Here is a 14,681-nt window from a genome sequence, read left to right as displayed (position 1 = left end):
AGATAACCCTAAGTTCAGTCCTATTCCTGCCTGAGCCAATAATTGGAAGGTAAATCTAAAATTTGGCAAGAACAAAATATCTAAAATGGAAAAGAAAAAGGGCAGTATAGACATGAAGTTTATTCTTTCAATAGCCTACTTATTTAAATACCTATTCTAAGCAAAAACTTCTCTTAGGTCATTGAGAATGTGTAGTGAAGATCCAGATAATTAAAACATATGTTCCTTGTGGAGCTTATAATTTATAAGAAAGAAAGAAAAGCCATTAAGAAGCAACAGATAGTAGCCAGGAAAAACTTAAAATTAGAGTCATTTTCATTATTTTCTCTCTTGTGGCCCAGAAAAAAACATTGGCATCTTCCCAGTTATTTTTCAGTGTGATTAAAAAGAATTGGAATATCATTTTAAATTTTTCTACTAGTAACAATAATATGAATACCAGACTTTTTTTCTTTCTGTTGGTGTTCATAAACTTAGTGGCCTGTACTAGCTCTTGATTCTCTCTTCTTTTAAAAGGCTTATTTATGTGGCTCTTGCTCCAAAATTATTTTCACAAGCCTTAGAAGTAGTAGCAATGAGGAATGGGGGTATTCCTGCTACAGCATACCAAGGATCAACTTTTATTTGTCAATCTGATGTAAACAGTGATGAGACATGCTATTTTTCTAGGCCTATAGGGCCATGATGGAGAGTGCTGAGGTTTTTCAAAGTTGACAACCACTACTCTTGGTGTTTCATATGACGAAAGAGAGTCTTAACCAGAAGGATATAAAGTATAGGCATTGTGGAGATCTTGGTAAGAAGCTGAAGACCCTATTGTATAGATTGATGCCAGTTAAGGAAGGCAAAGGAAAGAACTTGTTTAAAAATTATGTCTGAGAATAAGATTTGTGTTCTGGATCATGACTTAAAAGATAGAAATAATGGATGTAAAAGATAGAAATAATGGCTTGAGGTAGAGTGTACCTAATTAGGACTGGTAGAAATATATTTGCTGTAATCATGCTAGTCTGATCGATTTCTGCTCATGCTGATGAACATAGCTTGAAAGAAATCACACTTTTATTCTAACTGGAGTAGAAGTCTAACTAGAGATTTGACTGCCTAGGACAAGCTGTAGGTAGCATATTTATGCCAAACAGCATAAGATATACCTCAAATTTTTTTTTTAACTTATTTCCGTATTCATCATATTGTGCAAGAAAAATCAAATCAAAAAGATTCCTTTATTTATAGTATTCAGGTTCTCTCCATTTCTTTTAGACATTTCTCTTTTGACTATACACATACCTAGGTTTTCCCTGTCCTAAAAAGTTTCTTTTCCAAAAATGATAATTATTGGTGCCTTTTGTTTCTATATGCCATTTATGTCTGATCTGTGGTAGAATCCTCTTGACTTATATTGATTTTATCAGCCACAATTGGATCAACTTATCCATTGACCCTAATATAGATATGTCATTTTGGTTCCCTTTGAGTAAGAATGACAAGAACCAACCAGCAATTTGTGAATATGTTGTCTCCCCTATTCTCCCTGCCCCCCTCCACCACTCTCCAATGCCCTACTTATCCCTTGTAATTAAGTGTTTTATTTCATTTAAAAAAATAAGTAAACTTTAATAATGTCTCGTTTTTGACATTACCATAATTTTCCTCTGCATCCCTGCCATTCTACCTCCCAGAGAACTAATCCCATATAACTAATAGTTTTTTAAGACCAAGGGGAAACAAAAGAAAAGAAAAAGAAGTGAGAAAAGTCAGTATAGCTGATCCACATGTCCAGAAAATCAGAAAATATGTGCAATGTGCATGCAAAACTCATAAGCTTCTTCTGCAAAGGGGTAGAATGTCTTTTGAACTGCTAAAATTTTTATAATTTTGTGACATTTACTTTTGATATGTTTTGTATTCATCTGTTTCATTCCATTTTCAATGTTACATTGTTGGTGTGTATCATTTTCTTGTTCTGCCTGCTTCATTCTGCATCAAGTTAATGTAGCTTTTCCCATGCTTAACTGTATTCATCAGTTGTCCTTTCTTACAGTATAGTAACATTTCCTTACATTTGTTTATCCATTCCCTAGTCGATGTGCATCTATTTTGTTTTTCTTTTTTTCCTATCAAAAAATGGTGCTATAAATCTTTTGGTGTTTATTGGGACTTTTTTTCCCCTTTATTAATGGTTTCATTGGGGTATAAACCCAGTAATGGAATCTGTGAGCCAAACATTTGTTGTTTTATTTGTATAATTCCGAAATGGTTACCCCAATTCACGGCTCAGCCAACAATATAAACCATTGTGCTTATTTTTCCACATCCCCTCCAATATTGTCTATTCCCATTTTCTTGTCTTTGTCCATTTGGAAAGTATGAATGAAACCTCAGACAATAGTTTTTATTTACCAGGTATATGCAAGGATAATTTTACAACATTGACAATTGTCAAACCCTTTGTTTCAATCCCCCCCCAACAGGTTGACCAATACATGTCAAACATGTTAAAGTATAAATTAAATACAATATATGTATACATGTACAAACAGTTGTTTTGCTCAGAATTGTTTTAATTTGAATTTCTCTTATTAGTGATTTGGAGTATGCTTTTTTGTGATTCTTAATTGTTTGCTTTTTTTTTTTTTTTTTTTTTTTTAAGAACCGTTCATATCTATGATAATTTTACATTATATATTGTTTGATTTAGTTTTAGTTTGATGTCTTGTTATGATAATAGATCCTAATGCCCAGAGAAGCATATGAGTGAAAGTTATGCTTTTCTACTGTTGACTATATCAGACAAAGCTTGCAGATTTTTGATTGGATGAACTTTTTACCTCCTTAAGAGGCTTTGAGTCAGTTTTGCTGCCTTAGTTAACAAATAGTTCCTTCCCAGTTTGTCGTTTCAATAAAGAAACTCCCCTTTCTTGAATTTCACTCAAACTTGATATCAATAAAATATCTTGGGAACTTTTCTAATTAATCTGGACCTGATTAGGAACGCCCCCCTTCTACATTTAGCACCAGTTGCCCATTATCAATCAGTCCCACAGGGGCTACATAATTTTGCCACCTGAACTCCAATTTTATGTTCCCAGCATATCTTTCTTAATCTCAGGCTGGTGTAAGTTTCTTCCACTTGGGGCTTGAGTCTTGTCTGTTTATATTGCTATAATGTATGTTTCCTTTTGTGCTGTCATGTAACAGTAAAACTTGTGATTTCATCATTTCTAAGTTATTAATTTCTAGAAATTTAGGTGATGGCCAAGATGAAGAAGACAGATGAAATTGCTTTCATCCGGGCAAATAAGATCTATTTTGGGAGTTTATTTAGAGGGTGTGAGATTGGAGAAAATAGCTAGTCTTCGATTATATTACTCATGTGATTTCAAAGTCGTCCAGTTATTTATTAACTGCCAAATCTGACAGGCTATTTCTAATCTTCATCCTCCTTGACTTTTCTGTATATTTGACACAATAGAGCAAAAGTGTGAAATATGTGTCCTGTACTATCCTCCCCATTCTAAGTGCAGCCAACCAGATTAAAATATAATTGGGAAATATTTAACAAAATAAGTAAAAATAAAATAGATAATACTAATTTGTGGTTTTCTTACTTAGTATGTGGCCTTATAGGGAGCTTTAATGTAGAGTTTAGTAATCTCCTGTTTCATATCTTCAGTGACATTACTCTCCTAGTTCTTTTCTTTGTTGATTTGTCTATCTCTTGTTGATCTGTGATCTTGTTGAATGGAAAGCATTCTTTTAAGCATCTATGCATAGGTGTCTCCTAAATCTACAAATATGGCTTTAATGTTTCTTCTGTAACATGATACAATGTTAGCTGCCTACACTGTTCTCCTTTAGTGGTCTTAGATTCAAATTGTCCAAAACAAAATTCATACTTTCCTTTCATAAATTCTCTCTTTAAAACTTAAAACTTCCTATTTCTATTGAGAGATCCATTCTTGCAGCCATTGAATGTTAGTGATCGTATTAGTTATGGGTCTCCTAGAGAGCCTGAGTCTAGCCAGACATCTGCCTCTCCGTTTTTCTTTGCATTCCATCTACCAGAAACTGCGTTAGCTTCAGGCCTCATGAAGGGTCTGGGGGGTTGCAGCTGTGTAAGGTGTTCCCTTACTGTGGCTCTGAGAGGCTGAGAAGTGCACTGGCTCTAGGTCAGTCTTAACAGAAATAGTGCTAATCTTAGTTTCCCTTTTTCCCCATTCCCACCACTCTTCATCCTTGTTCATACTGCTAGGGACTTTTGTACTGAATGGAATTACTGAATAATGTTTCCCTTTTGTTATATTGCTCTTTGCTTCATTTTTGATAGCCTTTAAAATCTTTTCCTGGAGAATTTGATATCATTATATTTGTTGGAGGTCTGTCTCTTAATTTTTCTGTGCTTTGGGCAACTCTTATTAATTCAAAATCAGCTTGATGGATAGAGTTCCCATATCAGGTCTTCTTCAAGATAATAAAATCATGGTTCTAACAACAGATTTATTATGAGGTTCAAAGAAGATAATAAATATACGTTTTCCAAACTTTAAAATGATAGGCTCTATATACATGATGATCATTATAACACTTTCCCAGTCCTAAAACTCCTCCAGTGTCACCCTTAAGTTCCTCAGCTTTCTCTCCCTTTGCTTTTTGTCATTACAGGATCCTATTTTACTACTATTAGAAGGAATGTAAACATATCTTATTCTGAAAATTACTTGACCATCAGGTTTTGTATTTGAAAATTAATTGGTACCCTATTTTGTTAGTGCTTTACATTTAAAATTCATGTAAAGATGATCCATAGACTATGAAAAGAATAACTTATGAAAAATTTTATACTGCTTACATATTTCTTTTTTATTTTTTGCTGAAAGTGACTTAATTGGCTTTTCCTTTTTGGGGGTAGTTTTGTTTAAAAAACAGTAGGTGTTAGGTCTAAAGAGTGGGATATATTTAAATTTGTATTTCTTCAGGATTTATTTTTAGTTTTTAACCATTTCTGTTATTATTTTGATGTTTTCTAAGGGTTTACTTTTGTGTTCTTTTGGTTGTCCATACAAGAATTCAGGTAGTTACTCTTGAGGCCTAAAATGTACTCATAAAAATGACTAAGATGGTAAGTCTCTAATACTAATAATAGTCCTCATCTTTCCTTTTTAATTTGAGTTTCATCTGTGATTGTCAGAATTTGGAAACTTTGTTATTCCTGACAACATGGGTACAATTCTGAAATGATATTTTGTGGATGGAAAACATTGTTCTTTTTTGTCTTTTGCTTTCAGGGCAAGTTCCAGGCTTTTTATCAGTATGCAAAATCATTTAACTCCGATGACTTTGATTATGAAGAGTTGAAGAATGGGGATTATGTCTTCATGAGATGGAAGGTAAGTATTCTACTTGAGCCCTGTCTCAGGGAATTTGGGCTTTACTGCTGTAATTTAAGCCATACATTCATTCATTAGAGGAATTCCTTCTATCCAAAAATTTCTCATATTTAATGTTGAATATGTTATTTTTTAATCATTATTGACTAACTCATAAGATCCAGAAGAGTAATTATAAAAGCATTTACTTTCTAACCACTAATGTCCCAAATGGTTTATACAGTTGAACCAAACTACTAATGAGTAAAACTGTACTAGGACATTTGAGACACTTTATATTTGATTCAGACTATAGTGATTATCATGTTTATTCTAATCTAAAGTAATATTCAGTCATTCATTATGCTGGTTTTCTTTCCAAATTTAAATTTTTTTTTACAAGAACTAAAAGCAATCTAAATCCCTTTGATATTACTCTTCTCCCTTCCCCCTATATATTGTATCATATGGTATCTCATACTCTTGATTAAAGATGGTCTCAATTCTCTTAAATTTAGTGAATATTGATGCTTATTTTAACAAGACATCTTAAATACTTTCTAAATAAATCTTTTCTTCTTTCCATATTTTGTCCCTGGGACTCAGTGTAACATCTTACCCTCAACCAATGCAGAAAGTATGGGACCAAGAATAGCATTTGCATTTTCTACTCAGAATCCTCATTGCAAATCATCTGGTCTAGTTTGATGTTTTGAGCTTTTGATTTAGAAAATATTTGTGTGCTTTGTAGTAATTTGTTTGTTTTTTATTTAGTTATAGCATACAACCAAATATTAGTAAAATTGCAAACCAGATTTCTTCAAGTAGCATATATTCCTTTGAATCCGTAGTGATAATCACTTATTGTGGAAATTCACCTTTTTTTTGAAAAGGTAGTTTCTATAGAGCAATAATTCCCAGACCTATTTATGTGTCATCCCAATATATTTAATGATCTCAAAAGATGCTGTGAAAGTTGTAAGATAATGTAATTCATTTAAGCAATAAAAATGTTTTTGTGGTGAGATGTGGCAGATGGGGATGTTCTTAGTTTCGGCCTAAGGACTACCACATGATGCACAGATACCCTTCCTGTGGTCTCTTGTCTGATCTCTACTACTCTTTATATCTGTCTATCCTTTGGAGGTTAGCATGAAATACATTTCTTTTTCCTTATTTTGATCTGTCAAGAGTGATTCCATTCTCCTCTTGATGCTGGTGAAGGTGTTTTTTTGTTTCTGGAGGCAGATGGAGATGTTGTATGTTGTCCTCTGAAGTCTTTGCTCTGTGAATTTATTCTCTCTACAATGACACCCCCCCTCTCCCCCCCCCCCCCCCATAGATTGAGCCATTGTTCTGGACCTATAATGTCAAATTCAAATAGAAAGGAATTCCTGTGCCTTCATATTGACTAGGAAAACCACAAATTAACATTGTCTAACATGTTAGATTATATTTTATTAATTTTGATAACCGTTTCCCAATTATATTTTCATCAGGATCTGGCCACTGGGGTATGTATGTATGGGGAGAGGTGAAACAGCAGAGGTTTGCTCTGAATTCGACAACTGTGCTGTAGACCTGCTTAAAATCCTGGCATGGCTCCTTTAATGACATTTCCTGGGTCATTAGTCTACAGTTTTGGGGAAAAGACCATACTATCTTTTCCGAGTGGCTATTCACAAGGGAGCTTGCAACATTACATGCTGTAACATGATGTGAAAATGAGTATTATAAAGATTCTCTTCAGAAGATTTAAGCACCCATATCTACTACTCAGCGCACACACACTGTGAATTGATTGCTGTTTAACATTAGTATTCCTTTGTGGAAGGTGAAAAGTATAAGAAGAAAATCATTGTCAGAAAGCGTTGCTTATTTTGCAGTGGCTTAAATAATGTTCTTTATCTATATAGGAACAGTTCTTAGTCCCAGATCATACAATCAAAGACATCAGTGGTGCTTCCTTTGCTGGGTTCTACTACATCTGCTTCCAGAAATCTGCAGCCTCTATAGAGGGCTATTATTACCATAGGAGTTCAGAATGGTAAGAAAAGTCTTCTTCTTTTTCCAAAGCAAAGATAATAAGAAAATGCAAGGTAAAGACCAGAGTTCCTGCTATATCAAGCTTTGGTGTTCTGTACAAGTTTTGTCTCTGGACTACAAGAATACAGAAGCCTTCATAATATAAAGACTTGTAAAACAGATTAGATTGGGGCAGCTAGATGGTGCAGTGGGTAAAGCACCAACCCTGAAGTCTGGAGGACCTGAGTTCAGACCTCAGACACTTAACATTTCCTATCTGTGTGACCCTGGCAAAATCACTTAATCCCAAAAGCCTCAGCCAAAAAAAAAAAAAAAGAGAGAGAGAAGGAGAGAATGCAGAGCAAAGCTAGTTAGGTGACAGATAAAGGAGTTAAATGATAAATACTTAGAAATTTAAGATTTAAAACTAGAAAGAACTTTAGAAGTCATCTGGTTCAACCTTTGAGCACTGGGTTTTGGCTGGGATTGGGAGGGTAATATTTGCATTCTTGCTTCTTTGTCAGTATTTTTTCCATACTTAACAAAAATGTCCTAGGACAGTGTATATCAAATGCTTTTGATATTTGAGTTTCTGATATCTTGCACATAGATTGCTATTGGAGTATTGCAGTTACATTCTATATAGACCTCTGTTCTACTTATTCTTATAAATTTTATATATTATGATTAATTTTTATGTACTGGCATATGCATAACCTGGTTTGGTTTCATTCCAGTGACATATGGAACCTTTTAAATCTGTCTGAAGAATTTAAGGCTATTAAAAGCACTCAGTTTTTGTGTGATTTTAGAACCACTTTGTGCTGCCCCTACTCCTTTCCTAATGCTTTATTTGGGAGTATTGTGCTGTGGAATGATGACCAGTAAATGTTCCTCAGTTGAGAGAAATAAAATTGCACAAGGTGGAGTCAGTGCTGCTCCAGCATCAGTTTGTCTTGAATTTTCAGTAAATAATTAAACTGTTTACAATGTGTCATTCACTCTATAGAAAACAATGCACTGTTTCCATGTGGCTCTTCAGGCTTTTGGAATGTTCCTTTATACATAGGAAGAGAGAAAGTTCTTTGGAGTCAGTTCATAATTTCTTCAATGGCAGAATAGACAATTAGTGGATTATCCAGGTCTTTGCTTATCCTTTTTCCTGCTTTCCATCTTTTGACTTGTCTCTCTTTAGAGCACAAAAATGGATGAAAAGCTCTATTCTGTTTAAGTGATTTTTTTACCTGTTAGCACAGGATGATTTGGCAAAGGTGAAAAGAGACTGAAAAAAGTAAGACAAAAAGTAGGTGTTGGATTTAATTTAATTTAGTCTTATAAAAACAAACATCAAAAATTGAGATAGAGTATCATAGTTCAGTATTATTATGAAGTGCTAGGAGACTGTAATGTAGGTTATATAGTAAGTTAATGGAAATAGTAAATCATGCCTTTTGAGGGACTTCATATGATGAGGTGGGCATGCTATAATTGTTTTATTAATGACAATAGAATACTTACAAATAATAAATTCTATTCATTGTTTAGATTCAACTTGAAAAATAGAAATGAAAAAGCTTTATTAAAAAAAAAAAGAAAAATAGAAATGAATAAAATTCAGTCTGCTTAATTTAATAGAAATTTAAAAGAGGTTTTCTATGAATCTGAATTTGATGTATTAAAGAGTAAGCCTCTAGCCTAATAACCAGGCAGATTCAAGCTTAGAGTTCTTTCATAACCACTTCCGATTCTTTTCTCTTCCCTTTGCAGGTATCAGTCCCTAAATCTGACTCATGTTCCTGAACACAGCGCCCCAATCTATGAATTCCGGTGACAATTGACTGTTCAGAACAATAACCAAGTAAAACTGAACTTGGCAGAAAAGATTCCAGTCGATCAGGAGAATTGTGTACCTGCCAGAAGTGGGAGATAGCGTGTGCTGGTCTCCTAAGGAGCAGATGTACCAGGTGGCGTCAGTGTCAACTCATAGAAGCCAAGAGATGCGGCTGACCAGGGAGGGGGGAGGGGAAGAAGCAAATGGAATTCTTCCTCCTTCTGAATGGCGATTTAATTTTAATCTGGTTTTTAAGCTACCTTTAAATGCACTTTTCCTTATTGCACAGCTACCTTCTGTATTACAGAAATGCCCCTTTCCCCATTCTAAATCCAAGCAGAATTGATAGTTTCCAGGATGACATGTTGGCATTGGCTTGGTGTGCAGTGTTTTGAACTTAACTTTATGGTTGCACTCCAGTGCCCCTAGTCTGACACTTTGTCTGGTAGCTCAAAAGAAACCACAGCCTAGATACATCTGTGCATCAATAAAGCTTTGTACAGGAATTGTCGAGCCACCACATCTGCTAATGAAGCACATGGCTGAGGCAGTACTGATTCTTAAAGGGCCTAATCAATCTTTAGTTCTGATTGGTTAAGGGGGTCAACCAAGCTGCAAAGCACTGGAATATTAACAACTCAAGGCTAAATAAATAAATAGTTGTTAGGTTCCCTTGGCACACCATTGGGAATACTAAATTCAAAACTTCCAAGCCCTCAGAAATGGATCAGAATCTTGCTTACTCAGTACATTTTGCTCTGAACTTACAGACTTGAGGGTAAAACCAAACTCAATAAAAAAAAAAGAGAGATTTTTTTAATTACAAAAATTATTTTTATGGTTCCTTTAGCAAGGACTCTATGGCAAATGCACAATTACTCAGAATTACATTTTATCGTTTTCACATTGAAAACAGCGAATGTTGACTTATTAATTTTTATACCTATATATATATATATATATATGTATATTTAATCAACCAGCAGTTTTTGAAACTAGTCATCCTGGTACAAGAGTTTGCAGCATTGCATAAATTAGTGCTAAATAAGAGAACTGTTTTTTGGTCAGTTTAACATTTGTACCTCCTCCTTTTGCTACACAAAACAGTGCTTGACAAACCTTTTTATCGGGCAGAAGGAGCAGTTGTTCTCCTATAACAATGACTTTGAAACATTGGGGGATGAGGGGAAACATTAACCATGTTCAAATAATAACCTGAGGCTTGTGTGCGTGCCAAAGTGTGCGTGTGGTTTTTTTTCGTTTGTTTGTTTGTTTGGTTGGTTGGGTTTTTGTTTTTTTTTTCTTTTGTTTTTTTTAAAGATTTCAGAAGCTTCAAAATTGGCATCAGTTATATATTTGATGTGTAGCTGTCAAATATGTGCAGGGCTTTAGGGATGGCATTTTCTGGTGGTTTCCAGACTTTGATTCAAAGAACAAAAAACCAAGGGTAGCTTTAAAACAAAACAGTTATAACCCAAGGGAACAAACTTGTTTTGAGATTGTTTGGCCACTGGCAGTCTAAGAAAATGCAAAGCCTTTCATTTAATTGAGTGGTAGAGAATACATTTTATTTAGATAGATACACAAACCAACTAACTTATAATTAATGATACATGTACTGTAACATATCAAAGGCTGAGTCCTAGGGTAAGCCTTTAAGGAAATATATTTGGGGAAATAGTCAATGGGCATGTGATATGTAGATTCAAAATTTATGGAGCCTGAGAATTTTATATGGAATATAACCAGCTAGTCTGGTCTAATCAGGTCAACTGCACCATCAAAATCTGTCCCCAGTGAATTTTTGGTATCTTAACATGTCTTTTCTCAGAAATTAGTTAAGACTATCTGATTTTAAAAACAAAGACACTGAAATAACTGGCATTTCTTCCTTTTGCTATGGTTGAACCTAGCTGATTTCACACTAATGAGAGAGGCTCCACTGCAGCTTTGCTGATAAGCAGATGAATGAAATTTAAAAATCAAGGCAACAATAACATGAATTGTGTTTGGTTCATTTATTTTAGCAAGTGTTATTTAATTCCAATAATTCCTCATGCTGCAAATTTTTTCATCATTCAGGACCCTGCTAGTGAATAGCCTGGCATGTGTTTTGTAAACATCTCAAAAGGCTTTAATTTCTCAAGCTTTCCTTATAAGAGTGAAGAAATGGGATGAGATTGCCCTCATGAGTTTGTTGAGTGTGAAATGTTTGGGGAAATTACTGGCTATCTCTTGGCTAAATGGAATTAAGGAGAAATGCCAGTTTTGATGGAAAGATGAAGTAGTAATACTTTTGCTGGATCTTTTGGACACCTTTAATGAAGATTTGGTGATCTAAAAATCTTAGCTAGTTATCTAGTGAGGACAGAGAAAAGAATTACATATTTAACTTCCATCTGTTAACACCTCTAATCATTTCTCTTGACTCCTCTCTTACAATACAAAGAATTTTGTTTACCTCTTCCAATGTGTTCCCTAAAAGAACTTTGGAAAACTTATCTCCATTTGTAGTTTTAATTTTTGATTTGTCAGTAGTTTACATGATTTTGATACTGTGTGCAATATTTTAAATTGTCATTCATATTCATAATTAAGAAATATTGCTGATTTCAGACATCATTTTCATACAAACATACCTGATGTTAAAGAAAACCTCTTAAGGAATTTGGTTATTTGTGCCCCACTGCCCAGAAAACTTTTCTTTTGTGGTCATCAAGTCTCAATATTCTTGGTATTTTGGAAAGAATTTTACTTTTCTCTTAAGCATTATATAACATTTCAGCTGAACTCCAAAATAATTTAAGCAGTACTTAAAGCTAAGTTATCTATATGCTGGTTATATTATTATCAAAACCGTAAAGTCTTTGGGGTAGCAAAAGGGTACTTAGAATTATCTTTTCCCTCTTGAAAACAGGAAATTTCCTAAGACCTCGATCTATTTTTCCCCCCTCTTTTATAAAGTGGAGCCTGATAATTTTCAAAAGAAATGCCATTAAGTATGTTGCATTGTGGTTTAAAATAACTAATATGTTCTGAAAGAAAAAATTCATCTTTGAATTTTAAGTTTTTATTAGATTTAAGTGGATACAAAATATTTTGTTTCTTTATGAATGAGTTGCAGAAAGGGATTGGGTGGGAAAAGTATTTTGCAGAGCTATCAATGTCCAAATAATAAAAAGAAATATATAATAAAGGTATTTGAGCAGTGTGTTTGCCCTCTTTTTAAACCAAAACATTTCTGCATTAGAAGAAACCAGCAGATGTAAAAAGAACAATTACTGAGTTTGAAAAGGGAGATTATACTGCTTTTTAGTTGTAGCTTTGGATATTGTTATTGTTCTTTGTGTACTGAAATTATCTTTGATTTGGGAGTTTGTCCAAATAGTATTAAGGTCCCTTTAGGTCATCTTTGCAGTCTGGATTATTTTTCCTTCTAGTCTTTGATCCTTGCAACTTTGGAGAACTCTCTTCCTCCCCAACTTTTTGTTTATTTCTACTTTTAATTCCTATAGAAGTTTTAGAGTAGGAAAGAACAATTCTCTTAAATTTGATTTTTGTCCATATTTGATCAAGTTGAAACAGAAAGAAAATATAATCAACTAATGGCAAAGTCCTTTCTGATTTATTTTAATGTAATTTGTACCTTCTGGCCTTATAATATTTTTTAAAATGCTAAATACAAAGGAAGGTTTAAAGTTTTTGTAACATTGATTTATTATATATAATTTTGTACCAAAGAACTAATAAACCAGCATTTACATCTATATCCTACAGACAAAAAATGGCATTTTTAATCCTATGTTCTACTCCAACCTTATTTTTCATTTCCACTTTCACCATAAGCAAGATCAGTTTTTTTAGGTTCTGGCAACAGATGAAAAAGAATGCCTATATTATGTGAAACTTATAACTATCAACTTTGAGAAATAAGAAGGGCAATAAAATTGCTTCAGTGATGAAATCACAGCAAGCTTGATAATTAAATTTATCAAGAGAAAAAGACCTCTCTTGGTAATTTACTCTGGAATACCTTTAAAAAGTTGAAACCATCTGTACATGTATTCTTTCTAGGCCTAAACCTTTCTAGCCTTTAACTGCTTTTTTATATTATGCTTTGTTCTGGGGTGACAAAAACACATACAGTGAAAAACAAGATTGAGGAATACAGATACCATTTTTGGAGGGTGGAGTGCAATGCAGACTTGACTAAGGAAGAACACACCCAACAATACTCCAGCTTTTATACTTCACTGACAAGCCATGCCTTCTAAATGACCTGCCTACATTATGTGGTAAATCCTGTGGCAGGGTGGGATGATGAAAAGAGCCTTAGAATTCTGTATTTAGGTACAGATGTAGTTGGTTTCTTGCTGCCTCCAGAACGTTAAAACACTTGCAACCAAGACAAAATTTTAGCCCTTTCTGATAGCTTTTTTAAAGTATGTGTGTATGTAAAATATATGTTCTTAATATTTTATTTTCTTCAGGTACATATAAAACAACTTTAAAGTTTTATATATTAAATTCATTTTTAATCATGTTAGGAGAGAAAAATCATGTAAAAATAATCCAAGGGAGGGGGGAGTGAAAATAGTATGTATTGATCTATATTCAGTTTCCATAGTTCTCTCTCTGGATAGGAATGGTGTTTTCTATCCAAAGGTATCAAAAGTATCCAAATTCTTTTGTTGTGGCTGAAAGTGGTGAATGGTTTGATGGCATCAAGAAAATAAGTTGCTTAGTCTTGGAGCTATTTTTTCAATGTAGCCTAAAATATTTTAAGTTTTAAATTTGTGCATATGGATGTAAAAAAAAAAAAACCTTGCTGACAAAGCAAGAAAAACTTTAAAAGAAAATAGAACTCACCCCAAATTGAAACCTAGAAAATTTAAGTAGTACTTGCCATTGTTCTTCAACCAGACAACCAAGATCAAATGGTTATTTTTATTTATTTATTTATTTATTTTTGCCTCTTTCCTTCTCTCCCAAATTTTAGTTCTGAGCATTTCTGGAATGCTCACTTTTTCTTTTTATGTTTGCTTTCTTTAATATAAAAGACTTCACTTTGGTTTCTACATCTTCAGTCTCTTTTCTATCATCTACCCATCATACAACTATGAAAATCAACTTTCTCTAATATATGAGCCATGTCATTTCACTGCTCAAAATCTAATAGGGTAAAATAAAACTATCCTGGCATAAGATTTCTACCACAATCTGGTTCCAGCCTACTTTTGTTTCATATTTTTCCACATACTCCACATTCCAACCAAGATGGGCTAATTACTTTACAGATTTTCTCTTAATTTCCTGCCTCCCCGAACTCAACTAGATTCACTCCATCTGTGGATTGTACTCTTCATTCTTTTGAAATAATTTTCTTCTTTAAGGTCCATGACAGCTTCTCTGACATCCTCAGTTAAAAATTAATTGTACTTCCTCATTTTTCCTAA

The 14,681-nt window shown here is 33.7% G+C and overlaps 1 protein-coding gene across 1 annotated transcript in view; it reads left to right on the top strand.

Annotated features, from left to right (window-relative positions):
* GID4 (GID complex subunit 4 homolog) overlaps positions 1-9,482 on the top strand; it is a 36,063-nt gene extending 26,581 nt beyond the window's left edge. Inside the window, exons 4-6 of the mRNA XM_074281568.1 lie at positions 5,289-5,390; positions 7,286-7,416; positions 9,162-9,482. Of these exons, the coding sequence (XP_074137669.1) occupies positions 5,289-5,390; positions 7,286-7,416; positions 9,162-9,225 (297 nt within the window). The 3' untranslated portion in view covers positions 9,226-9,482. The remainder of the gene's footprint in view (positions 1-5,288; positions 5,391-7,285; positions 7,417-9,161) is intronic.
* The last annotated feature ends 5,199 nt before the right edge of the window (positions 9,483-14,681 follow it).

This window comes from Sminthopsis crassicaudata, chromosome 1 (genome assembly GCF_048593235.1).
Source record: "Sminthopsis crassicaudata isolate SCR6 chromosome 1, ASM4859323v1, whole genome shotgun sequence".
Lineage (NCBI taxonomy): Eukaryota > Metazoa > Chordata > Mammalia > Dasyuromorphia > Dasyuridae > Sminthopsis > Sminthopsis crassicaudata.
The sequence above is the reverse complement of the archived record's forward strand: the minus strand, read 5'-3'. Positions and strand labels throughout refer to the sequence as shown.